Here is a 27,940-nt window from a genome sequence, read left to right as displayed (position 1 = left end):
AGAGGGTTGTTAACCTAACAGTTTAGATCAGCACAATCGTATACTGTACGTACTGACAGAAATACAGTGGTTGGACCCATTACATGCAGTTGAAAACTCTCAAACGTTTGGTAAGATGTAGCTCCTCCTCTCTGGAGTGCTTTGTGTAGCTGCGTAAAACTCACTCTTCTCTCTGAAGCAAGTGCAAAGTAGAAAACATTATTGAAAAGGGTACCAGACCATTTCAGGGCACGCTGATGCGCACACCCACATTCACTTGTATAGAGTCAATTTAGAGTTGCTAGTTACCATAACGCACACACGTTTTTGAAAAAGAAAATTAGAGGAAATCCCATTTATTTATTCACATACTAACAATCTTTTTTATATAGCACCCTTCTGTAGAGATCAAGATGCTTTACAGGTACATTTTCTTTAGATGACTGTTTACTTTCTGTATATTTTTTTACAGCTGGAACAGGCAGGTTAAGTAACTTGCTCAGGGCCACACCACTTCGAATTAAAGTGGAAACATAGTGGTTTTAAATCCAGTTAGATATCCACTACACCACACTGCCTGCTTTTCTTTACGAATTATTAGCACTTGGATAAATATCAGATCCAATTTATATCACATTAATGCAGGAATACAAATAATTCTAATTGATTCACAAATGTCTTTTTTTTCCTGTAGTGCAAAGCTACAACCTGCTCTGTTTTACTTTTCAGACTGTGTTCAATGCGGTGGTCGTGGCCTGCTGAAGAGTTTTATCAAAGCTGCACTGCTTCGGTAAGTACAGTATTATTAAGTTCTCTTTGTTCTATTAATTTTTGTTTCATGCGAATTTGTTTTTTTATTATAAGTCATACCTATTCCTTTGTTAAAAGATGCATTCACTATTTTTAAGTCAGTTATTTTTTCATAAATGTTACATGCATTAATTGTTCCATGGAAACATGCATTGTTAAGTGAAGCTATATTTATACATTAAATCAGCATTGGGGCTGCTACTTTTTTAATATATATAAGCAATCTGGGCAAAAATAAAATTAATAAGCTTGTTTAGTGTGCATATGATACCAAACTATTTAGCAGGAAAGATAATGTAGAATCATTTAAATTGTTATAGAGCAACTTGGGCAAGTTTGTGGCAGATGGAATGTAAAGAAAGTAAATGTACAGTATTAGATGTAGAAAGTAGAAATGTTAGATTTGAATATGCAATGGGTGGTCTGACAGTTGAAAGTAACCCTTACGAGAAGGATGTGGGAGTCATAGTGGACTCATTGCTATCTAAATTCAGACAGCATACAGAAGTGTCAAGTTATAGGATGTTAGGTTATGTAGCTCAAGGTATATAATGCACTAGTGAAGTACTGTTTGCAGTTTTGGTCTCCATATTACAAAAAAGATATACCAGCACTAGAAAAAGTCAAGAGGAGAATGACTAGGCTGATTCCAGGATGGAGAAGTTAAAGGAGTTTAACATTTTCATGTAAAGCAAATGAAGATTAAGAGGTGGCATGATTAAAGGGTTCAAAATTATAAATGAAATTAGTACAGTTGATCCCAGCTGTTAGTTTAAAATAAACTAGCTGAAATGAAGTACCTGGCGTTGCCCGGGAGGAAAATAAAGTGTTTTTTTTTTTTAATTGTGTGAGAAAAATATAATTAAAAAAAACTGAATTTTAAAAGTAAAAATAAATTAACAAACAATGAAGACTCACTAATGTGTTCGTCTTGCGGTCTTGTATGTATGTTATCATCCAGTTGATGCTCCGAACCAGCCAACTCTATTTAATTTCAAAAGCAACGGGGGCACGGTGGTGCTCAAACATAAAGAATGCTGGCAGTCACCTCCAGTTCACCCCCGGTTGGTCATTTCCGAGTGTCAACTGGATGATTAACATGCATACAAAACAGCAAGTTCACCGCCCACCCTACCCAGAAGGGGGTGGGTTAGGGTTGATTTCATCCTACAATATTTTTAGTCAACCAATGAGAAACATGTGTACCAAGCTTCATGAAAATCGCTCCAGCCTTTCGGAAGTGATGCTGGAACATACATTCACACACACACACACACACACACATACATTAACTTTTATAAATACAGTATAGATTATTCAACAAGAACACAGGGAAATGGTTAGAAACGTGTTAAGGGCAGGTTCCTCACAATTGTTAGAAACTTTTTCTTCATGCAAAGAACCACAGACACATTGAACAAATTACCAAGTAGTGTAGTGGAGAGGAGGATTTTAGGGAACTTCAGATCTCGATGTTATTTTAGACAATCTAGGTGAAAAGAATTTTCATGTTTGCTGGGCTGAATGGCCCATTCTTATTGTCCTAATAAAGAATAAATGCTCCTTCCTTAGTGGCTTACAATTGGAGCCAACGAGGCACCAGAAAAAAATCAAAAAAAGGACCTCCAAACTTAGTCCTTTTTGAAGCAATAGAAGTTGCAGTTTCATAAACTTACTTTCCATGTTCTTTGTTAGTGGCAACAAAATGAAGTTGGAGGTAATTAGTTTTATAAATTGTAAATAATTATTTATGATCTTACATTCTGGGTGCTATATTGAGGGAAGAATATATGTTCTTATCACAGACATGGTAAAAGATGATCAAGAGAAAACTGAAAGTGCAATAAGTAAAACACATTCAGATGCTCTTTAGCATACATTGCCTTTCAGCTAACACAGTTTCAGAAATATCTGATTGTGAAATTAAAATGAAACAGTAGAAAACATACATAACATGATTATCAGATAGGTTAGGGTATTAGTTAACTGTTTTGAAAGAAAGGAGACAAATACCACATTTTTATTTATTAAATATTTTATAACAAGTATTCATATTAAACTATGGCTAATTGTAGTTCATATTACATAAATTTAACATTTGGAAACAAGTACCTGATGGAGAGTTAAGATCATTGTTGAAATGTCAAGGTAAACTTTTTGTTTGCAATGTACCATGATGGATAGTAGGTGATTGTGGTACTTTGCCAGTAAATTATAGCCATCAGTGAAATGTAGAGTTGTTATCTGTAGATGATGCAATTGTGGGGATCTTTCCTGCTTATGGAGCTCTGTTTCTGTCTAACCCAGGTCTACATAATTGACTTTTTACTTTCCTTGTGTGCTTTTTTTTAACTTTTATGATTGCAAAGAGCATTTACCTTAGCTAGTACAACTAGAAGTAGCAGGTGGATGTGAGATAGTTTGTCAGACATTTGTACATGCAGCCTATCTAATTATGAGTTGTCTGCTGGAATTTCAATAACGTATTATGAATCTGCTGTCAGGAGCAGCTATTTGATTAGTAAAAGAGGAAATTATACAAGATTAAATAACCTTTCAAGATAGATTTGAAAAAGTTAAATCAGTAATTTGGTCACTTGGAATATTTCTCTGTTTTAATATAGTTGATTTTGAAAGTTTATGAATGCTTTTAAGTTTTTTTTTTGTTTTTTTTTGTTTCTCAAATTTCAAAAGTTTGTACCTTTTGTTAGGAAGTCACTCCTATCATTAATGGAAATGGCTTGAGTGTGTTCTGTGGTGGACTGGCAAACTGCCTTTTACCCAGTGCAGAAAGGACAGGCTCTGGCTTCCATAGACCCTTAAATCAGATATGAAGAATGAATTTGATGACTGATAATCTATCCATCCATATCTTGTTCAATGTTCTTATCCATTTTAGTTCTGCAGTGAGGTTTTTTACAGTATATTCTAATAATTGTTGAAGTATAGCCTTGGCTTGTTTTTTGTCTGCTTTTCTATTATTATTAAATCTGAATTATTATTTTTCGTGTCTTTGTTATTTTTATTTTATTTATTGTTGTGTAATTGTGTTCTGTCACTCTAAATGTGCTTACATTCTATGTGTTCTGTGAGTGGTACTCTCAAGAGAGTACCTCCCTTTAGCTGTTTAAGTCCCAGGAAAGATGATCTCAGGCAGTACTGCATTGAAACTCCTTGGAATCTTTTATAGATATTATTGTTTTTTTTGTTTGTTTTTTTTTGGAATTATGTCTTTTTTTTCAAGCTATTTAGTGCTCTGATGGTTTTTGGACTATTCTCTTTGATTTTTGGATTAGGATTTGGTTACCAGGGGCTGCCTTTTAGGTAACTCCTTTTTGCTCATCTTGAGCATTTTTTGTTATTGTTTATTTTTTGTGAGCAAATATATTCATTGATAAAGAGTCTTTGCTTAGAAGACTTCAGGCTGCAGTTTTCACATTTAAATCCCCTTGTAGGGCATTTTGCATATTTTGGGACTTTAAGGAGCCCTTTTTAACTTTAAAGGCCAGTTTCCCTATTTTGAGCTTGTTTAGGCCAAAGACAGAAAGTATGCAATAAGGACAAACTAGTCAGGGGTGAGCTTCTTCTGAGCTGACCAGTGAATGTCCACTTCTGCTTTGTGGCTACTTTTGGAGGCCTCAAACCTTTTCGCTATGTCTGGGCCTCAACTTCACAGCAGTAACATTGGATGCAACTTTTGAAAGGACCAATTTAGAATTGCCAATTAACCTAACACAAGGTTTTAGAGATATGGGTATGCCTAAGTAATCCTTCCAGAAACAATATTTAAAGTCTTTTTAAACATGGATGAAATATGTCTGAGTGGACTTCCTTTCCATGGCACACATTAGCCATTTTTACACATGATATGTATATCTCTGTGGTGGGATACAAATCCCTGACCTGTCAAACTACAAACTACAGCTTCCCCAAATCCCAGAGATATTCAGAATGCCACAGAATTCAATTATAGTGATTTTAACAAAACTACTACAGAAATAATAACCAAATTACAGATGTTACATGTGCACATCAACAGGCAAGTGAGGCATTAACACCATGTTACCTTTTGGAGTGTCTCACCTAGCTGTTCAGCACAAAGTACAGCACCTTCAGTGTTTCTTTCTTTCCGTCTCTTTCGAGTGAAGGACTGTCTATGAGGAACCTTTAAACCCCAATCAGGGTTTGTTCTGGCCATGTCCATGAATTACTTCTAAACCCAGGGGATCCTTCCAGTTTGTATCCCAAGACACAGGTTCAGATCTATCTCTAGGGGTGACTGATGTCCCTGCAACAATGAGCCTTCCATTGCTTTTAAAAAGACAGGTCATCAAGACTGCTTCTTTGATATTTATCCAATCAGAGAGGCAGCATAGCCCCATACATGACCTCCTCCACCTAGAGATGTGTACCTTCTGTTTGTTAGAAAGTGTTGATTTTGCTGGCATTTCGTCTCGCATTATAGGGTAGGTGAGGTATCTTTGACACCTGCTTGATTGTCCTTCTCTCTCTTCCATCCCCTTCTTGGGGGCCTTTGCCACAAGCACTTTTGAGACATACCTTGTACCAACGAATCATGCCTCCATCCTCTGCCTTTCCTTTGGTAGTGAGCTGACAGCATATATCCCTGCCAGTGTATACTGTCCTTTCCTATGGCCTTGCTGAACCCTGCCTCTGCACTGTACGGCCCTTTCATACCTGTAAGTCCTCCTGACTACCAGGCCACTCATCAAACTCGAAAAAAAGAAAATTAAGAAATTATATTTCTTTTCAAGATGAACTGTGTCTTTGAAGATATTGCTCATGCTACCGCAAAATAATTCCTTTTTAGTTTGCTGCTTACAGATTATTGTCCCAAATTTAGGTAGGATTTACAAAGAGGATTGTTGAGTAATCGTGCTAGTCTGTCTTTTATTGTATTTGTGGTTAGCAGATTAAGATGTCTAGAGGAGCAATCAGCCTGAAGCCATACAAAGAAAGAAATCCAGTTAAAAATAATTTTACCAGAGCTGAAATCCACCAGGAATTAAGTGCCTGTTAAGCAAGCACAGGAAAAAAGTAAATAAAGTATATTTTCTTTATTTTCCTTGATGGCACATTAGTACAAAGATTTGTGCTACTGCTCCACAGATACAGCACACAGGGTACACATCCTAAACCAATTTGTTACCTGTGTCGAGTTAACTTGTTCTACCTTTGTTTGCTTAGTTTTTCACTAGGCACTCCAGTTTTACATCTTCATCCCAAACAGGTGTATGTTTGGCTAATAGGTGATTCCAGAGTAGTCGTTAATGAGTGTGAGTATTGGTTGTGTGAATGCGTAGGCCCAGGTATAGCTTGGTGCCCTTTAAGGCCTAATACTTGACATATTCCTAGTGCTGCTGAGAATTTGCATTTGGATAAAGTGGGTTTAAGGGTTTTTTTTGGGGTTTTTTTTAAGTGGTTATATCTCATATCTTCATTAGAAGTATAAACTCCAAATTGTCCAGTGTATTGTCCTAAAGTACATTTCATTATCACTAAATAAGATTTATTATTTTATGATGGGTAAAAAATAATAAACTCTCATCACCAAGTATCAGTAAATAAACAAATTAAAATGTATACATACTGCAAAAAAAATATTTTAGCTTATTTTTAGTGCTTGCCTTCTAGTTGGTAGGCCTTGAGCAATATACTAGTAAAGAATAAGGAGCTTAATGAAAGAGACGAGACCATTCAGTCCATCAAGCTCATTTGGCAAATATATGCTAGGTTTTGTTTAAAATAACATTAGTTGCTTTTATTTTCACTTTGCTATCAAACTTAGAAATGTCTACGGTTATGTATTATATTGAAGTGCATTACTTGTTTTGAGGGTCTTGACCAGCTGACACAGGAAATGCTATGATGAATACTCTACGATCATTTATTTAATAAGGAGTGGAGCTTGTCATTCTTCTTTTTAATTTACAGGAATGAAACTGTCCATGTTTTTGAATTTGAGATTTCACAGGAAGAAATGTACTCTGGATTGACGGATGGAACATCTTCAAGGTATTTATCACATAGGGCCTTTGTTGATAATACATGATAATGTATTCTAAAAATATCATAGTAGAAGTGAATGTTGTTAATTTCTTCAATGAAGAAATAGTACATGCCAAATATAATTTTGTAGACATATATGCTTGGATATTTACAGTGGCTCTGTACTACAAGCTGGTGAACATATGATATCAATGCCCATGATGCTAAGTTAAATACAACACTTCTTCATAAGGCCCTTTTTAATTTCTATTTAATGTGTACTTTCTGTGTGTGTGTGTGTGTGTGTGTGTGGGCCTACTTATTGATGGACTGGTTTTTAATCTAGACCTTGCAGTTAATGCTTCTGGGGTGGACAGGCGGTAAGGCATTGAACTTTAAATAACACGTTATTGTGGAAGTTGCTTATTATGTCTTTGCTTTAACTGTAATAAATGAATGAATAGTTACACAATTAAACCATACCCTGGTTGTGTTAGTCACCTTCATTAAAGGCATCAGCTAATGCACAGTAATAATAATACACCCTTAATAGAAAAAGTATGTGCAGAAAATCTGTGATTGAATGGATTGATCGATTACTGTTTAATTACTATTATTAGCTATAGTCTGTGACAGAATTTGCTGTACTCATTAGCAGTGGTTCAGTTTCCATATAGAAAAGCTTGAGAGAGTGGCATAATAAGATTGAAAAGAGGGCTATAAATCGGGATCTCCATAGAAGATCAATTGCTGGATGGAATCCAATCAGGATCACATTGACATTACTACAGAATTATTGTTAGAGAGTGCTTCTATGACGTACTGATTAGCTGAACAAACAATTGAGTGGCTCTGGCAGATCATATGAAATTGCATAATAGAACCTATGTTATTTCCAGTTAATGAATGAATGTTTTCAAATATTGTGCAATAACTCCACAGAAAGCACTTTACAGAGATTAGAAGATTACAATAATAAAGGCTTCTGTTGGCTCACTTTGCAACTCAGCATTGGTAAGGAAAAAGGTAACAGGAGTTGTGATTCTTTTAAAAAGAATTCGAATAAAATCAAGGCAACCAAGTCTCTTCCTTTAGTAATAGTGATTAATTACTAATAAGGTAAGTGGCTGGAATGAAAACCGGATTCAAGTTTGACACCATTTGGCTTAAAAGATATGTCTTCAATATTAACTTCAATAAGTAGCTCAATGGGGCGTTTAATGTTGCCAGGTAGGAAAACAATTTTATGGACCTATGCATTGTGTGATGGCAATATCCATTCTAAAGTGTAGGCATTGTTAAGTTAAGGTGGTAATGTGAGGCATTTTTGACTTTAATGGGAAAGAAGTTATTTTCATATTGACCCCAAATTTATAATTGATGGAAAACAGTGTGAGAATTTTAAATTGTAGTAGTAGAAGGAATAGTAGTTATTATCAAGATAAACTTGTGGAAAAATCCATGAGTAAAACTCCAGAATTATTAATGAATGTAGAGGCAGAGGTGATAACAAAAAAAAATTAATCTGGAGTAATGGATATTCGTATAATGTGGGACGTTGTTTACAGACACACTGCATAACATGCTGACTCTTACCTCTCCAATCTGTGAGGGCTGCCTTTGTCGTGAACGGAGGATTGCTGAACTGGGTGAAAGAATATGTATTCTCCATCAGATCAGAGATGATGAGCAATATCTTGACTCCATAGTTGCAACAGGTGCCACCACTGCAGTTGCCAATGGTGAGCTTGACTCCACCATTCCCCAGTTTGGCTCAAAAGCCACCGTTCCTCACCCTGAGGCTGCCCTGTGCTCTGGGGCAGTCATGGTCATATCGACATAGCCCTGGTCCAAACTAGGAGCTAAACCCAAAGCATTAGCAAGATCTACTCCGCAGAGGGTGGTAGGATGGCGTAAGCATTATAATCCTGCATTGCCATCAGAAACTCCACTGGAAAACAGATTAAGCATCTGAGTGAGGCAGAGTGAAGCAGAATATCTTCTGCTTGCCAGCTGTTCTCATCTTCCTCCTCCTCTCGCACCAGCCTGGACTCAAGTTTTGAAGAATGAAGCTGTCCATACAATTGGCATCTGCAGGCTCCTGGAGTCAGCAAGCAGGTACCTCCACACACCCCCATCTACCTGTGCCATGCAGCTCTCAGGCTACAGGCTGGGCTGTGACGTTGCCACAGTCCGTTCCCCCATCCACCACCCCCCCCCCAAACAGTGTTCTGGTAGACTTCCAATGACACTGTTAATCAACAACTCTGTAAATAGGGAAGTGAAATCAAAGTGGATTATAACTGTCTGTTTTCCCAATGCCAAAGTATGTGACATAATGTCCGAACTCCCAGGCCTGCTAATTGAACATGATTTTGTCACGAAGGTTGTCATTTATGTAGGAACAAGTGATGTTTTCTGGCACCAATTAGAACTCTTAAAAGACAATTTTACCTCATTTGCTGAGTTTTTGAAAATGACAGATGAAAACCTTTTTTATTTCAAGATCTATTCCCACGCTGCAACGTGGGTACGATTGCTTTAGTAGGCTTCTTAGTTTGCAAGAATGGCTCCTGACACAAAGTAAAATGTTGAATTTTTGTTTTATCAACAACTTTAACCTTTTTTGGGAATGCAGCATGTTTTTTAAAAAGGACATGATTCATCCTAGTAGGTTAGGCTCACACGTGTTATTCAGTAACATTATACATTCCACTAATTGTCCACGTGCATAACTACATTATTTCACCCCTGTTTTCATCAGGACTTCCCAAATTACCTTCTGTACTAAGTGGTGGATTAAATGCTACAAATCTCGGTACGTTAAAATTCTGTCCTAAAATGTTCTCGGAGCAGACTGTACAGAAAATGCCAGAGACTTTATTAGTCACATTCTTATCCAATCAGTATTGGAGCCAGCACATCAGAAGGGTCATACACTAGATCATGAGTTACCATCTGGTTTCTCTATCGCTCAACTTATATTGATTCTGGTGTCTCTGATCATTTTGTGGTTGTGTTTGAATTGACATTATCTCGTCCCCTTCCCACCTCCTCCTAGTCCCATGCTCATGTCCCCATCCTATCAATAAACTCTACCACAGCCACTCATTTTACTAATACACCTATGCTCACTCACTTACCTTATATCTTAGATACCCTTCTCTCATGCACTGATACTAAGAAATTCATCTCTCTTTTCAACTCAACTTGCTCCCACACTCTGAATTATATATCTCCTTTAAAACTAAAAAGACCCAAGGTAAAGAATGTTGTTGGCACCTCCTGGCTGAATGACTTCACCTGTGCTCTAAGATGAGATTGCAGAAGGGCAGAGCATTAATGGAAAAGAGACAAAGTTCAGGTCTCATATGAAATTTAAGAAATTGTTTAAAGCTTTACCAAAGCTCTGTTAAAAAACTGAAGCACAATATTAGACTACATTAATCAATAAAAATGTTCACAGACATAAAATACTATTCAGCACAGTTAACTCCATCTTAAATCCTCCTACTGCTACTGCTGCTGTTACATTTGCTTCTTCTACTGAAACCTGTGAGAAGTTTTTGAATTTCTTCATTGACAAAGTTAACAACATAAGATCTTACATTTCACCCCAAGACACAGATACCTTGCAGAAATGTTATTCAATCATCTACCTCCAGCAATTTCAGCCAGTGTCATCTGCCCAGCTTTCTTTGAGGTGGTCTCATAAATGAATGGCACTTTCTGCCCCTTAGATATTATACCTTCACGTTTTTTAAGGAAGATTTTATTACAATCTGACCCTTTATTTTGGCTATAATTAATAGCTCATTAACTAGCGGAGTCATACCTTCCAATTTTAAACATGCAGTCATGCAACCTCTATTAAAGAACCCTAGCCTAGTCTCCAATGACCATAAAACCTATAGGCCAATCCCTAACCTAACATTTATTTCCAAGATATTGGAAAAAGTTGTAATCTCCCAGATCTCCTCGTACTTGAACAAGCTTAACATCTTTGACAAATTCCAGTCTGGCTTTAGAGCTCTGCATACCACAGAATCTGCCCTGCTGAATGTACAAAATGACATTCTTCTCACTGTCGATTCTGGTTCTTGTGCAGTTTTAGTTCTGCTCGATCTTAGTGCAGCTTTTGACACAATCAGCCAGGATATTCTTTTGAAACGCTTGGAGGCAGAAGTTGGTTTGCAGGGCTCAGTGTTAAAATGGTTTACCTCCTACCTGAGAGAAGGAAGCTTCTCGGTCAGAATTGGTAACTGTTCTTCATCTTCCACTCCCATTAAATGTGGCATTCCCCAAGGTTTAATTTTAGGGCCTCTTTTATTCTCACTATACATGCTACCCCTTTTCTCTATCTTCAAAAAAATATATTTTTTTATCATTGTTATGCAGATGATGTACAGTTTTACCTACCAGTTACAGCTGATAGCACCTGCTCTCTGAAGAAACTTTTCAATTGCTTGGATGATAATAAATGCAGGATGGCAAGGAACTTCCTACATCTAAATGAAAACAAAACTGAATTAATTATATTTGGCCCCCCAAATTCTGTCACTAGCCTTAGCAACACGCTTGGACCACTGTCCGTAAATTTACATAATGATGTTAAAAACTTTGGTGTGTTTTTGGATACGTTATTGAATTTCCATAAACAAGTCAGCAGTGTTGTAAAGGGCATTAGTTAGAGCTACAGTATAGCCAAGGTAAAGCCGATTTTATCTCATAAGGACCTGGAAATAGTTATCCATGCTTTTATCACCTCTGGCTTGACTACTGTAATTCCCTGTCTACGGGGACGTCCCATTCAACACTTTCTAGACTTCAAATGATTCAGAATGCAGCTGGTAGATTTTTAACTGGAAAAAAGAACAGACAAAATATCACTCTTGTTCTAGCTCATTTATACTGGTTACCTGTGAAATACAGAGTTGATTTTAAAATTTTATTATTTGTATTTAAAGCACTCAATGGATCTTCTGTTTCCGTATTCAGACCCCTGATCACTTAGGTCATCCTCACAACAGCTGTTCTCAGTTCCTCATTTAATGTCTCAAAACCAAAGGAGACTAGGCTTTCCCTGTAGGAGTCCCCAGACTTTGGAATAGTCTCCCATCCAACGCTGAGTCGTACTCTACCAAATTAAAGACCCACCGTTTTTCTCTTGCTTTCATTTCAGTTTGAGGTTCTTCTAGGGTTTTTGTGAAGTCTAATAATACATTACTTTTAATATCATTTTAATAACTCTTTAACTTCTTCTTAATCCATTATATATTGTATTACATTTAATTTAATTTTATTTTAATTTAACTTTTATTTTCTTACTTCTTTTATGTACGTTTTCAGGTTATTTTATTTATATATTTTATAATCTTCTACGTTACTTATTTATATATTTTACTATGTATGTAGTATTTATTTAATTCTTTTTAACTGGAAAGCACTTTGGGTCAACTTCTGTTGTTTTCAAATGTGCTATATAAATAAATGACTTGGCTTGACTTGACATTGTTCTACTTGTTATTGTTTTGAAGGGAGCTTGATTTTCAAGATCATCTATTGTTGCTAAATTCTTCCATTTTTATTTTTGAAATTGCCATTTCCCAAATAATAGTACACAGCTCAACTACTTTTGAAAGGAGAAATATTGTTTCATGATGATTTAAAATGTTTAAGATACCAAAAAAACACTGTCATTTAGTCGCTAGCGGTAATTAAACAAATAAGTGGAGATGATTATTTCAGTTTTTATGTTTTTATTATTTTATCATTTACTTTTTGTTTGGGAAGAAAAATATACATACATTAATTTTCTGATCTAGTTGTCCAGTTTGAGTTCATGGTTGGTAGGTGCTCACTCCAGCAGTGCTGGTTAAGGGCGCAAGTCCACCACACAACACACTCAAGCACATTGATACTAAAGGATCGATACTAAAATTTTGATCCAAATGGTACTGAACCAAATAAAAATTCCCAACTCTGTCTCACGGCTGCTTCATTTCTCTAGCCTGCAAACACACGCTCCTCCCTTCTAAGATGCACTTTGCAGATCTTGAAGAGAAAAGAAGGGAATGCTGGTGGTTCCCATTGGTGCATTTATACATGTATAAATATATACATTTGAAAAATGGGACAAGGAGTTGTCCTCCTTGATTGAAACAAGCTAGATGTAAATCAAAGAGCATGGGGAGGGAGGGGGAGGAGGAGTACCCCTTGGAGTTCAGATCACACTAATAAATGAGTGTGAGGTGCTTGAAAACTACCATTTACTTCTGGTACCAAAATTAATGAAATTACCGATATACCATACAACCCTATTCCTAACACAAGGCTCATCTGTATTTACCAATGCTAGTTCTCTTAAGAGGTTTCCACTCTATCAGTAAGTAATGCCACTTAGTAAAAAATTTTTGTAGGGAAAACACCGCACTTTGATACCCCTTTTTTTAACTTTAGCTAACAAAGACATGCAGTTTTATTTGAGATGTGTTTACAGTAAGTATACAGCATCAAATATTTGAAACATTATTGTTAATATATTATAAAAGACACAATTTTCAGGAAAAAATGCTTTTTGAAAGTGCCCTTGTTCCATATCCACCACTCTCTGCATAAATCAAAGGCTATTTATTAACCAAACATTAGCTTAGGTCATTTAAAGAAAATCTTACAGCTTTTTTTTAAAAAAGCACCTTCTTGTTTGCATTTATTTTACAGAAAGTAAAAGTACAGTTCTTCAAGTTGCTGAAATCTGCTTGCTCACAAATCTCAAAAAAGGCACAGGCTTCAAAAACAAAAGCCAGTCCTACACTCTGCCAAAGTTTGAATCTCGCCACTTAAGGCAGCCTCACCCCAAACTCAGGAGACAAGATTATGGCCTGTGCTTTCCCAGTAACGAGGCAGAGCCCTTAAAATCAAAAAAATACTCAAGGAGGGAGAGAAGGAAAAAGGTTCCTTTTAATATTTAGATATTTATTGTAAGTATTCACGAAACTTATAAACAGAGAAAGAAAGGCAGTAGCACAGAAAACTAGAAAATAGAAGGTCAGATAGATCAAATAAAAAGAAATACACTTAAACATTGAATGTTAATACATTTATTATGTTGAATGTTAACGAGGGGGCAGGGAGATACTTCTTTGGGGAACAGTGGTATTAGAAACAGTTCATTTGGATTACATAGCCCTTCAATATTAGTTGTTTATATACTACAAGGCCTGAGAAGTTGTGAGGTGTCTGTCATGGCAAATGCATTTTACTCCTGCAATTACTTGATATGTGAGGTTTGCTCTTTCAGCGTCTCTCATACATACATAGGTATTACTGTGAAAGTAAAAAAACAAATAGATGCACTGTATTTTCTAGATGGTGTTTGTTTTTAATTTTAATATTTTAAATTTTAACTTGATTTTTCTTTGTTTTTGCTGTTTATTCCTTCACTGCTTAGTATCTGACTGCATAAGTTAGGGTCTACATTTTAGTGCTTTACTGTGATCTTTCATACATGTCTCACATAGGTATACATAAAAATTGTAGAAAATTAAAACTATGATGTTACAGTTTGTATGCAAATTTTTGATGTTTCATTTTTGAAGAACCATTGAGTCATTTTTGACTAAAATAACTTATTTGCAGATTTTTAGTTTTGAGTTTTAAGAGTACAGTAGTGTAGCAAACTTCACTTCTCACAAAGCCCCTTTTTGTCTTTGAAAAACCTTTCTCATTGTTCCTTTGAAATCCTGACTTGTTAATCTTTTTGTATTTGCTGCTCTCAGAAAGTTTAGTTAAGGTAATGCCCTCTACTGGTAAGGAGCTGTACTGGCCCCAGTGTTGTGTTTTTCAGCCAGACTTGTTTGTTATTGTATGCTACCTTCTGGAATCAATATTATTAATTGCTAGAATTTAATGTTCTCTTGTGTTCAATCATCTGACATTGACTTCCGCCCTGAGACTTGTGTTTGCTGAAATCCTGCAAATGATCTCAGTTTACAGAGTCCCTCAGCTTCTGTTTTACAGCTAATGTAATACACTACTTTGTGTAATTTTATTCCATTAACTGAATTGTTTTTTAAAGTGTTTTATGGTCGTGTCCACTGTTGCAGTCATTAACATACAGAAAAAAGAGTTCAGACTCTTTATTGCTTACAGAAGGAGAAACATTGAGGAGTACTATAGCTTACTGTGTTTGTGCCCTTGAGGCTTAAGATGGCAGTGATGGAATGGATGTGTAACAAAGCTGCTAGGCTAAAATAAACCACTGCAGGGAAATTTGTGAACTATTAAACTTGACAGTAAAGTCTGACTCGGGACCTATGATTATAAAATGCTGCTGCTCCATAATCATGCCTCACCCAATTACACCGATTATGTCTAATATGAAAATAAGTCTTGACTGTTATATGTTAACTCCTATTTTAGCCAATGATTTTCTTGAACAAACCTGAATAAATTGAACTTGAGAAGTGATTGTTCAGCATTGAATAGTGAACATTCAGTGAAAAGGAAATACATAAAATAAAAGTTGTTTAATTGATGTACTCTCGTATCACTGCAATCCAAATCTGATTGCAGCTGGGGTGCCTTTTGTGTGAAATTTGTATGTGGTCCTCTTAACAATGCAAGTTTCTTCACAACATGGTGGTGTCTTCCAACAAACTATGCTAACAGGTCCATTAGCTTGGTGTAACTGACTACCTATGGGTTAGTAATGCTTTTACTGTAAAGTACATAAAGCTGTGCCAAGCATACTGCCACCTGGCTATGAGGAGATTTAACCAAAACTCTAGACTACATAGATCTCTGAAAATATAAACCACTGGGGCCATAGTCTCTTTTTCAATAACAAAATCACTGCCCATATGGCCCTACACCCACACCATTTTTTTAGTGTTCTGTCATGTTGGTAAATTCCAGTGACTTTACAGGAGTATAATGAAAATCAGCATCATCTGTCATTAGTGAAGCTGGTATCTCCTCCCCATTCTGAGTGGCAATACTGATCTTCATGCTACGAAAAAGCATAGCAGGAATTAGTAACTCCAAGGACACTGAAGAGAAAAAGAATGATATGGCTATAACCAGTCACCGAGATTTTTATTGTCTTTGTCTTTTATTGGCTTTTTTTTCTTCTCTGAATTCACTGTCATAATCTTCTTTATTTATTTATCTGGTTTGTACAATGCTATATACTGTATACCCAGCCGTTCTTTCTTATATTCTGTAAGTGCCTTGAGCATGGGAAAGGCGCTATATAAATAAAATGTATTATTATTATTATTATTTGTGTGCTTCTATGCCAAAACCTTGATTAAATTGGTATTGATTGCATTAATTACATTAAAATGATAGGTAACTATATTATGTTGACCCTAGAGTATTATGCGTTGGAGGGCCAACTTTATCCAGGTCATACTGATGGGCCATAGGTCATGCTAAGCTCATTTATATATTAATGTCATGCAATAATGTAAATATTTAATTAGTCTTTCGTTGCCAGTCCATTTTAATCCCTTTTATTTCCCAGTCTAGTTTTTCATAATGGATATACAGATCCTCTTAACTGGATTAGCAATGAAAAACCCTTTGACTTCAGCATCCAGTCTATAAAGTCACAAATCGACCAATCAAAGGACAAGGAATCAGAAGCTAAAAATGTCATCCTAGTTCTAGATTCACTGAGCTGGCTTCTCCATCACATTCCCATAACTGATGTCTGTCAGCTGCTGCAGGAGCCGAAGAGAAAAGGTAAGGGAGAGATGGAAAGTGGGCTGGTTCATGCTTTCAAGTTGTCAACTGAAATTCTATAAATGATGTTTTAATATTTATGCAAGTGCACAATATCTTCTTTTTAGGAATCATAATTTATGTGCACCAACTTTGGGAGCGTCACATTAATTTCTAATGGTATTTTGTGCATGGCATGAAATACATGGGAGCCTTGAATAACTCATCTTCCCACAGTGTTGCACAAGCTGACTCTCTGAATGTGTCATTTGTTAACGTGTGTGGGGGTTATTATTTAACGATCAGTTTTCAATATGTTATTATTTATAAACTTGAAAGTACAGTATAACCAAAGAACCTATTTTGTGTCTCAAATTTTCTTTGCACCTGAAATTCTGTTTTAGTTAATTCTATGTGTGCATTTGCTATGACCCCAGTGTAGCACCACTGATGGTATTACAAACTAGCACACACCCTTTTTTTGAGTGAAAAAAATGCAAGGTTGGGCAGCACGGTGGCACAGTGGGTAGCACTGCTGCCTCGCAGTTAGGAAACCTAGGTTCGTTTCCCGGGTCCCCCCTGCGTGGAGTTTGCATGTTCTCCCCATGTCTGCGTGGGTTTCCTCCGGGTACTCCGGTTTCCTCCCATAGTCCAAAGACATGCAGGTTAGGTGCATTGACAGTTCTAAATTGTGCTTGGTGTGTGTTTGTGTGTGTGTGTGTACCCAGCGGTGGGCTGGCACCCTGCCCAGGGTTTGTTTCCTGCCTTGTGCCCTGTGTTGGCTGGGATTGGCTCTAGCAGACCCCCATGACCCTGTAGTTGGGATATAGCGGGTTGGATAATGGATGGATGGAAATGCAAGGTTACAAGTCACTCTTGATCAAATGTGTTTGGCCTATTAAAAAACAAAGTCAAACATGACATTCATTCTTGTCTCATTTCATTATGTCTTTCAAGTAATAATGATTTTGACAACAAAACACAGAGTCTTGTTAGCTAACTTTGGTTTTGCAAAACAACCTAAAATAAGGACTGTATCATTTGCTCTTAACATTATACCAGTGAGTGCTGCTGGCATGAGCACTCCACTTCCAGACTATTTTTTTAAGCTGATAACCTACTCGAAATAATAACAAAGCTGAATGTAAATATTTCACCACATTTCCCCATGTTGATTGTCTATCGAAGTGCTCCACAACATTTTTTTAAACAATAATCATTTATGAATTTCAGAAGACTTGGCTGATCCTAATAAAAGGAATTTTAGTTGGAGAGCTTTGCCAGTGAAATTTTGCTCATTTTGCTAATATTTTGCCTATTTGGGGTCTGTTATGTGAGCAAAACAACACTGATAACATCAGTGCGGCATCAGTCTGACATTACATTACCTATAGCGGGATGGAAAAGTGAAAGGAGGTTGTAGTTAGGTACAAAAGCAATACTGTTGAAATTCTGGTACCTGATGAATAATTGTGCTGTTTGATCTTTCCCTTTAGAGTCAACCGTGAAGCGAATTATTGCACTTATGCACTCCGAACTTCATGATCAAGGTATTGTTGGTAGTGTAAGTCATATGGCAAACACAGTTGTGACATTATCCCCAATCCCAGAATTCACAACAGTAAATTGGGAAGTAGATCCTTATGCCATCGGAGAAACAGTTCAACGCAAGAAATCAGGCAAAGTTAACAGAGAGGTGAGGAAAGCATTTGATAAGTATCTTTAAACATAATGGATAAAATACAATACACAGTTTGAAGGGTTTTTTGTCTTTTGTGAAGATACTGCACGATAACATGCAGTGAATACACTTGACTTGTGCTTTCATAGTTTCATCCTCTTTCTCTGTACGTTTAGCATTCATTTGCTCAGAGGTTGATGCATTTGCTGCTTCCTGAGCAGCTCTTCTTTTCTCCACCCTAGCGGCCCGCTTCTTCTCGTCTGTCATCGGCATCTTTTCACGTTTAAACTGATTGTCAGCGTTTGCGTTGCAATTACTTAGTACGTTTTCCTTAATTTTGTCACTTAAGCTGGCACCTAAGTCTTCAATCTGCTTCAAAGGTGATTTAAGATATGAAGAGGTAGGGGAAATGATGGCGAAGGTGGTAGGGATGAGAACGTTGCCCGTACGCATGCGCTGCATGGCCGCTGCCAAGAGTTGATTCTACAGTAAAATAAAAAGAAGAATAACCTTGGAGGTCAATCATCACAATGAAAGCGGATAGTAGACATCACATAGTATATGTCTACCAAATTTCAGGTCAATAGGTCAAATGGTTTGTGAGCTACAGGTGATTTAAAATCCTGGACAGGCAAATGTACAGCCAGGTTATGTATTATATAAGAAGATATGATTTGGGATGGGGTGTAAGTTTGTAGAACAGGTAAAATGATATTCTTCCAAATATTTAAAAATGTATAGCTTCTTGTTTTGAAGCATTGCGTTTAGAGCACTACAAGTTTGTCTGATATGTTTGTGATTATTTAGTGTTGCAAAAGCTGTTGTTTTTTGTATCCGCAGGAGGAATGCTACACTGTACAGAAAGACTTTTCTCTCATTATTCATCATGACTTACACAACAGAAAGCAGGCCATTCCTAAACCAGACAATACAGCCCAAGTACGGCATAAGTTTTTTATTCAGCTACAAAATACCTAGAACATCTTCTTCTAGCCGATTTGTATTCCAAAACTTCTAAATAAGTGGAGTAAAACTGAAACACTATCAAATGAGTTATAGTACTACTTTAAAGAGATAATATTAAGATTAACAAGCCAGATAGATGGACCTTCAGGGTTTTAAATAACATGGCAAGCATGAGAAACGTTCCATCTGCTTTCACCTGCTTTTGTTTATCTCCCCCAGGTGGACCCTGCGGCTAATTTAACATTTAATCTTCGACTATCTGAGGAAGAACGTCATGCAAAAGAAAGGCTTTCTCTTCCATTCACCTTTAGTGAAAAAAAGTTAGTTTTTTTTCTAATCAATAAATCTCATTGTAATTAAGTTCATTATTGATTTAGATGCTGTTTTACTGAAGTAGTCTTTTAGAGGTTAAATGGTCCTAAGGAAGTGTTTTTTCTTTTTTTATATAAAAACCGGCTGTGTTAGCCAGCTTTGCCTGGGAAATTTCACATGACTTTGGGCCTCAGTCATAGTGCCTTTGTTTAATTGGACATATCAGAAGTACTTTTTTGTGTATGGCACTTGTAGAGTTATTCCCAAAGGCTAATAGTATTGGCAGGCAGTGTGGTGTAGTGGTTATAAGGTTTTGGACATAGGACTTCAAATACTGAGGGTGTAGGTTCAAATTCTTCTACTGAAACTGTGTGACAATGAGCAATTCACTTCACTTGCCTGTGCTCCAATTGGATAAACAAGTGAAATGTAACCAAATGTATCTGAAATATTGTAAGTCTCCTTGGATAAAGGCTTCAGTCAAATGATAAGAAATAATAATATTAGGTCACTGGAACTGATTACTCTTGAACATGCTATATATAATTGCATATGAGGTAAACATTCCTGCATTAGATCATTTCCTTCATTTCCTAGCGACTTGGTTTTTGTTGGTCATTGCATAACCCAATTTTACAGGAAAGTGTATTCTTTTAAAATGAAACTGGTAATTAGGAATAAGGTGAAATTTGAGCATATATTATTATCATTACTGGACCTTATATTTTTTGTCTTGTTTACGTTGGTCACTCAAGTATTTCTTGTCATGTTTTTCATCAGTTGGATGTTCAAGCCTGTATTTTTTTTTTGCCATAGGCAGACAATAAAGTTCTAACACTGAATCACATTTTAGCTTGTTATAAACACCACTAATGTTTATGGGCTGCACACTTCTGTGTAATGAATATTTTCCTTTTGGGGTTGTTTTCTTTAGTGCTTGAAGTGGAAGAAAATATTTGGCAATATAATGTTTTGGAGGCTCATTAATACAATTGTGCGTCCTCATTTAAAGTGTGCATCTTTCAAAGTATTCCTGTTCAAAGAAAGCAGATGCAAATGTAAATGTTAACCGTTTTGGAGGTTGGAGGTGTGTTCCCCTGTCAAAGACCTTAGATGGTAATGTATATTACAGCGGAGTAGCACTTGGGGGACCCATTAAGTTTAAATTTATGCTGTTTGACCCCTTAGTCTTGGATCCGAGGACACCATTTCTCCCTGGTAGAACACCTCAAATGCCATAGCAAGTTAGAGTAATATATATCAACTGGTTGTGGATGGTAGTGTAATCAATATGGACATTACACTCAACATTATAAAAAAATGTTTCCATGTCTTGCCTTGGTTGGAAAATAAACATTCTTCCATTTTTTACATTGTTTTTTGTTGGTGACTCTTTCTGTGAAGTCAGAAGATGGATTGGGAGAGCATAGTGGGGTCATGAGTTTGCTGGAAAGGGGTGAGTGGCGCTCCCGATATCTACAGTATGCAAAAGGATGAAGGTCCAAGTCTTTAGAGTCCTGGTGCTTCCTGTCTTGCTATATGGTTGCGAGACATGGACGCCATCCAGTGACCTGAGATGAAGACTGGACTTTTTTGGTACTGTGTCTCTCCAGAAAATCCTTGGGTACCGTTGGTTTGACTTTGTGTCAAATGAGCAGTTGCTTATGGAGTCCCGAATGAGGCACATTACCTGCATTGTGAGGGAGTGTCAGTTACGGCACTACGGCCATGTGGCGCGTTTCCCAGAGGGTAATCCAGCTCTTAAAATCCTCTTTTTTTTCTTCATTTCAGTAATCATTCTGTCTACCCAAAATTCACAGTCCATGCTCAAGTTTAATTGCCTGTGAAGAATGGATTAATCTGGCCCCTAATTAACGCCTGAAGTGTCTACTGTCTCATGCACCATCACTCTACAATTGCCCATAGTAGCTCCATGGTGGTCTTTTTATTCCATTAAAGGCCAGCCACAACTTTAAGAGCTATCCTGTCATGATGGAATTCTGTAGTTAAAACTCCTGAGTCAGGGATGTAAAAGGGACTGGTCCTAGGCAAAAATGAAACTCCTAAAGTGTATTCTCTAACATTGGAAACCTTTTGATAGCAAGATTCTTGATTTTGTGGTTTTCAGCATCCATATTGACTTGGTTGTGAAACAAGTAACATAACGATTAAACCACAAATGCTAGGAAAAAAAACTAACATTCACATATTTTAGTACACACAAGTTAATTTTTAAACACCTATAAAACTGCCACTGTAAAATACCACTTTCAGGGTCAGGATCAGAGTGTTTTGCCAACTGACACCCCTTGATCGTGTATATTAAACTTTCAACACCTTTCACAAATGTCAGGTTTGGCTGATGGTTATCTCTACACTATGCAAACAAGAAACGTGGGATAGGGAAAAATCCTACAGGAGCACCTGTTTTTGTTTAGTGCCAATAAAAATCACTACAGCTTAAGACATGTGACCTTAGGACATGTTTTAGACTATCATCAATTAATTCTAAACACAGTTACAACCACCATCATAAATGGCGGGTGTGCGTCTTATTAAGCAACTAAAAAATTAGAATTTTTTTATTTTTGATAAATTTTCATGATGTGTTTTTCACATATATATTGTTATTTACAAGAAAGTGATTTGAAATGATTAGTGGATGTAAAGGCTAAAATGACAAAAGTTGACATTTCAGTATGGGTGTGTAGAATTTTGATATACACTATATATCATATATGGACATTTTTATTTATTTTGTATTGCCCTTCTTTCATCTCAGATTAGTGGTAATATAAATAAATGATAATGTAAACGATATTAATTTAAGGTTAAGATAAACATTTTAAATCGTAACAATAAATTTAAAAGTTAAAAACTTTTAAGTACAATCATTAAGTCAGAGATATTATAAAAGTAGTTCTTTTCACATCGTTTTTTTGGAAGTGTAAGGAGGAAAAAGGACTCTAAACTGACAAATTTTATAAAGTAGATATGGAAGTAACAAGGATTATTTTTGTTGTTAATAATGTGACAGGCGCCTTTAAGCAAGCTGTCTTATGACATCAGGATACAATTTTGATGTATATTTGTCTACTGTTGGATTGAATGAATGTTAAGTGCTATAGTGAGAAACGTACAGTGAGTTGGAAGTAACAATTAAACTGGTAAAAATGGGTTTAAATTCCAAGTCGCTAGCCCAAGATGTCTTAGAAAGTAATTTTAATCCCATACTAAAACTATTAAATTGTTTATGCTCACTAGTGTCGTGAATAAGTAAAAATGCAACCATCATATATGTTAGAATATTAAAATAATAATCTCTTTTTCATTATGCTATGTGCAAGAACAAATCCAATTAATAGTAATTAATAATTTGGTTGCTTTGTAATGATAGAAACCCCTCATTAGAATCAAACTATCATTTTGTGAACTTGAGAGTCTGTATCAGTATTAAACAGTTTTATATTCAGTGTTCTACGACAGTTTGGGTGTGAGTGATACCCAAGATGAACCTGTTTTGTGTTACTGGTGCCCTGTCCTGGGTTAGTTCCTACCTTGCACCTTGTACTACTAGGATAGCCCCCTGCACACTACAACCCTGAAATGGATTAAGCAGTTTTCAGAATATATACAGTATTTGCATGCATAATCATGTCTGATATCTCTCTTATTATAAAAAAAAATAACAATAAGAAAGAGCACTGAGGTGATGGAGTGGTTACTGCTGCTGACTCACAGCTCCATGGACTGTTCTATAGATTCTACTCAAGTCTCTTTCTGTGCAACATTAGCATGTGTTCCCTGCTACTTCCTGAGTTGTTCTTAATGAACTGTGGTTTTCTGTCCATCGCAAAAAAATGTTTGTTAGGATGACTGTCATACATGACTTGGCTCAGTGTGAATGTGGGTGTATGCCATGTAAAGGAATAATGTTGTGTTTAGAGCTGTTTTGCCTCCAGAGCTACTGTGATAGGCCTCTAGCTCTTCATAGTCTATTAGCAAAATAGATAGGATACAGTGTCTAGTTAAAAGCACAGATTCATCTGAAATGTTTCTTGATTGTGCTTCTTGTAGTTGTATAATTCATTTATATATATATATATATATATATATATATATATATATATATACTGTATATATATATATATATATACTCAGTGCATCCAGAAAGTATTCACAGCGCATCACTTTTTCCACCTTTTGTTATGTTACAGCCTTATTCCAAAATGGATTAAATTCATTTTTTTCCTCAGAATTCTGCACACAACACCCCATAATGACATCGTGAAAAAAGTTTACTTGAGGTTTTTGCAAATTTATTAAAAATAAAAAAAACTGAGAAATCACATGTACATAAGTATTCACAGCATTTGCTCAATACTTTGTCAATGCACCTTTGGCAGCAATTACAGCCTCAAGTCTTGTTGAATGTGATGCCACAAGCTTGGCACACCTATCCTTGGCCAGTTTCGCCCATTCCTCTTTGCAGCACCTCTCAAGCTCCATCAGGTTGGATGGGAAGCGATGGTACTCAGCCATTTTAAGATCTCTCCAGAGATGTTCAATCGGATTCAAGTCTGGGCTCTGGCTGGGCCACTGAAGGACATTCACAGAGTTGTCCTGAAGCCACTCCTTTGATATCTTGGCTGTGTGCTTAGGGCCGTTGTCCTGCTGAAAGATGAACCGTCACCCCCAGTCTGAGGTCAAGAGCGCTCTGGAGCAGGTTTTCATCCAGGATGTCTCTGTACATTGCTGCAGTCATCTTTACCTTTATCCTGACTAGTCTCCCAGTTCCTGCCGCTGAAAAACATCCCCACAGCATGATGCTAACACCACCATGCTTCACTGTAGGGATGGTGCCAGGTTTCCTCCAAACGTGATGCCTGGCATTCACACCAAAGAGTTCAATCTTTGTCTCATCAGACCAGAGAATTTTCTTTCTCATGGTCTGAGAGTCCTTCAGGTGCCTTTTGGCAAACTCCAGGTGGGCTGCCATGTGCCTTTTACTAAGGAGTGGCTTCTGTCTGGCCACTCTACCATACAGGCCTGATTGGTGGATTGCTGCAGAGATGGTTGTCCTTCTGGAAGGTTCTCCTCTCTTCACAGAGGACCTCTGGAGCTCTGACAGAGTGACCATCGGGTTCTTGGTCACCTCCCTGACTAAGGCCCTTCTCCCCTGATTGCTCAGTTTAGATGGCCGGCCAGCTCTAGGAAGAGTCCTGGTGGTTTCGAACTTCTTGCACTTACGGATGATGGAGGCCACTGTGCTCATTGGGACCTTCAAAGCAGCAGAAATTTTTCTGTAAACCTTCCCCAGATATGTGCCTCGAGACAATCCTGTCTCAGAGGTCTACAGACAATTCCTTTGACTTCATGCTTGGTTTGTGCTCTGACATGAACTGTCAACTGTGGGACCTTATATAGACAGGTGTGTGCCTTTCCAAATCATGTCCAGTCAACTGAATTTACCACAGGTGGACTCCAGTTAAGCTGCAGAAACATCTCAAGGATGATCAGGGGAAACACGATGCACCTGAGCTCAATTTCGAGCTTCATGGCAAAGGCTGTGAATACTTATGTACATGTGCTTTCTCAGTTTTTTTATTTTTAATAAATTTGCAAAAACCTCAAGTAAACTTTTTTCACGTTGTCATTATGGGGTGTTGTGTGTAGAATTCTGAGGAAAAAAATTAATTTAATCCATTTTGGAATAAGGCTGTAACACAACAAAATGTGGAAAAAGTCATGCGTTGTGAATACTTTCCGGATGCACTGTATATATGTGTAGATATATGTGTGTGTATGTATATATATATATATATATATATATATATATATATATATATATATATATATATATATACACACACACACACACTTTGCTCGGCAACCCCTCAGCCTGCACTACGTGGCAGCCACTTTGCGTCTCTACCACATACGTATGTGGATTTTACTTACCATGTGCATGGTTATGTGAGCAGGACTTTTCCAAATCTCTTTGCATAAGCTCTTGTCTCGCGGGGCTTGATATTTTCTCTTGCGGGATTTCACTTTCACCAAACAACAAATCTTTTAATTTTCTCGGATAGGCCTCTTCATTGGGAAGAAACACTACTTTTTCCTAATGGCAACATGAATTAGACAATCTACAAGTCTCTGATTTAAAGTTTAAAGCCGAACAATATCTAAATACTTTTGTCATATCACCTATGTCCATATATTCGATCTGTTTTCGCTGTTCTGTTATTTCACCGAGTAAAAATTTCTATTTGTTAGCGCTAATGCGATCTTTAGTATCAGGTTTTTGAGACTTTTGAATTTTAGTACTTTCACAATCTCTAACCTGCTCTGCATGTGTATCATGCCAACGTTTTTGAACCTCTTTACGACGTTCTGCTTTGTCTGCTACTCTGTCTTTTATTTCCAGCCCCACTTGGAGCTGAGAGTGCAGGAACTATGTCTGACAATAGCATTCACACGAATGAGAAGTGAGTGGACCGTGGGTGTGGTTGTAAATGTTTGAGAGGAGGGTGGGACTTGTCAAAATCTCTTGGCAAAAAGTCTCATCTCACGGGACCTGAAATTATTTCTCGCGGGAGTTGAAATTATCTCTGAGAAAGTCTCATCCCAGGATTTCCTTTTGTAATATATATATATGTTAAATATAGAGGTTAAAGACAAATGTCTGTAATATAGCAAAATATCAAGTTAACCTTGTGTGTTGTTTTCCCTTCACACAGGAAGCACTCTATCTTACAGCCTCGTCCAGGTGGAGGAAAGATTGTTTATGAGCCTGATGCCCAAGATGACTTTGATGAGGAGGATCCTGATGATGACTTAGATGTCTAGAAATGGTCTTTAGATTGTTTCAAACTGTTTGCTCAAGTAATGCATGCTGTAAAATATCACCTAAGATCAATTGTCAATGTACTGTGGTGTCTTTTTTGTAAAATAAATGTGTTTACATTTTTATAGATATAAAAATTACTTTATTTGTTCCAAAATTCAGCTTTTACATAAGCTCAAAAACAAAGAACAACATGAAGTAAAGAAGTACTTTATTATAACAATAACAATCTCCCTCAAACACACACAGAATTTACCAAAAAAAAAAAAAAAAACCTGATTTGGCTGATGATAAAAGTGAAGCCCAGTGAGGCACTATAAAGGTGTATTAGTATGTATGAAGCAAGCACCTTGAGCATGGGAAAGGTGCTATATAAATAAAATGTGTTATTATTATTATTAAGGAGCCCCAGTAGTGTTTCTTGAGACACTTCTATTGAGTAATTCATTGGCTGAAATTACTCAATGCCAGTTTGTCAGAGAGAGGATGTGTAGAATTGTTCATAACGGCCATCAATTATATCGTCATTCTCTTGTCAAGTACAACCTACAGTGGGTTGAGAGTGAGCCCATAACTGAGTCTGCCTTCTTAATCTGCTGGTCGATTCTGTAGACCTCTCTTGAAGTGATAGGTTTAGGTTAGGTTAAGTTTCTTTATTTAGTCATGTTTACACAGGAAAACATGAAATTTGCCTTCTCAGTTGCATCTAATAACAGGTAACAGACAGAATGAAATAAAACAGACAAATAGAAATAAGAAAGGTTAAGGTAAGGCAGTTAGATAAAACATATTTATACCAATCCTCCCTGCGTGGAGTTTGCATGTTCTCCCCGTGTCTGCGTGGGTTTCCTCCGAGTGCTCCGGTTTCCTCCCACAGTCCAAAGACATGCAGGTTAGGTGGATTGGCGATTCTAAATTGTCCCTAGTGTGTGCTTGGTGTGTGGGTGTGTTTGTGTGTGTCCTGCGGTGGGTTGGCACCCTGCCCTGGACTGGTTCCCTGCCTTGTGCCCTGTGTTGGCTGGGATTGGCTCCAGCAGACCCCCGTGACCCTGTGTTCGGATTCAGCGGGTTGGAAAATGGATGGATGGATATTTATACCAAAAAAAAAAAAAGGTAACAGGATATATATCAAAACCTTAAACATTATCTCCGATATTTCTTATTGAAAAGTCGTATGGCACTAGGAAGAAAGGAGTTTCTGGAGCGATTTGTGTGGGTTTTCAAAGCGACTATCCTTCCTGATTTACTGAAGTTTAGTTCTACATGTAATGGATGTCTGTCATCAGTTGAGATGATTTCCAGTTTCTTTAGCATTGCCCTCTGACACACACTAGTCAAATCATCTACCTCAGCCCCAATAACTTTAGCTGCATACTTCGTAATCTGCTGGAGCTTTTTTGAGTTTTGGTTTGTCAGACTATTAAACCAGGCAATGAAACTGAAAGTGATAACGGACTGGATCATACTACGATAGAAGGACAACATGAGGTCCTTGTCTACTTTAAATAGTTTGAGTTTATGGAGGAGAAATAAGCGCTGGTTGCATTTAGAAAATAATTTTTTTGTATTTGTATTCCAGTTAAGATTGTTATCTAGGTAAGTTCCTA

General features: G+C 36.9%; 1 protein-coding gene across 1 annotated transcript in view; it reads left to right on the top strand.

Annotated features, from left to right (window-relative positions):
• Nucleotides 1–26,458, top strand: part of elp5 (elongator acetyltransferase complex subunit 5) — a 46,244-nt gene extending 19,786 nt beyond the window's left edge. Inside the window, exons 2-8 of the mRNA XM_028798442.2 lie at nt 709–769; nt 6,745–6,825; nt 16,325–16,545; nt 18,021–18,220; nt 19,046–19,144; nt 19,391–19,491; nt 26,227–26,458. Of these exons, the coding sequence (XP_028654275.1) occupies nt 709–769; nt 6,745–6,825; nt 16,325–16,545; nt 18,021–18,220; nt 19,046–19,144; nt 19,391–19,491; nt 26,227–26,335 (872 nt within the window). The 3' untranslated portion in view covers nt 26,336–26,458. The remainder of the gene's footprint in view (nt 1–708; nt 770–6,744; nt 6,826–16,324; nt 16,546–18,020; nt 18,221–19,045; nt 19,145–19,390; nt 19,492–26,226) is intronic.
• Nucleotides 26,459–27,940: the final 1,482 nt, after the last annotated feature.

The sequence above is a fragment of the Erpetoichthys calabaricus genome, chromosome 3 (assembly GCF_900747795.2).
Source record: "Erpetoichthys calabaricus chromosome 3, fErpCal1.3, whole genome shotgun sequence".
Taxonomy (NCBI): Eukaryota; Metazoa; Chordata; class Cladistia; order Polypteriformes; family Polypteridae; genus Erpetoichthys; species Erpetoichthys calabaricus.
This window is presented reverse-complemented; position numbering and strand designations above follow the sequence as displayed.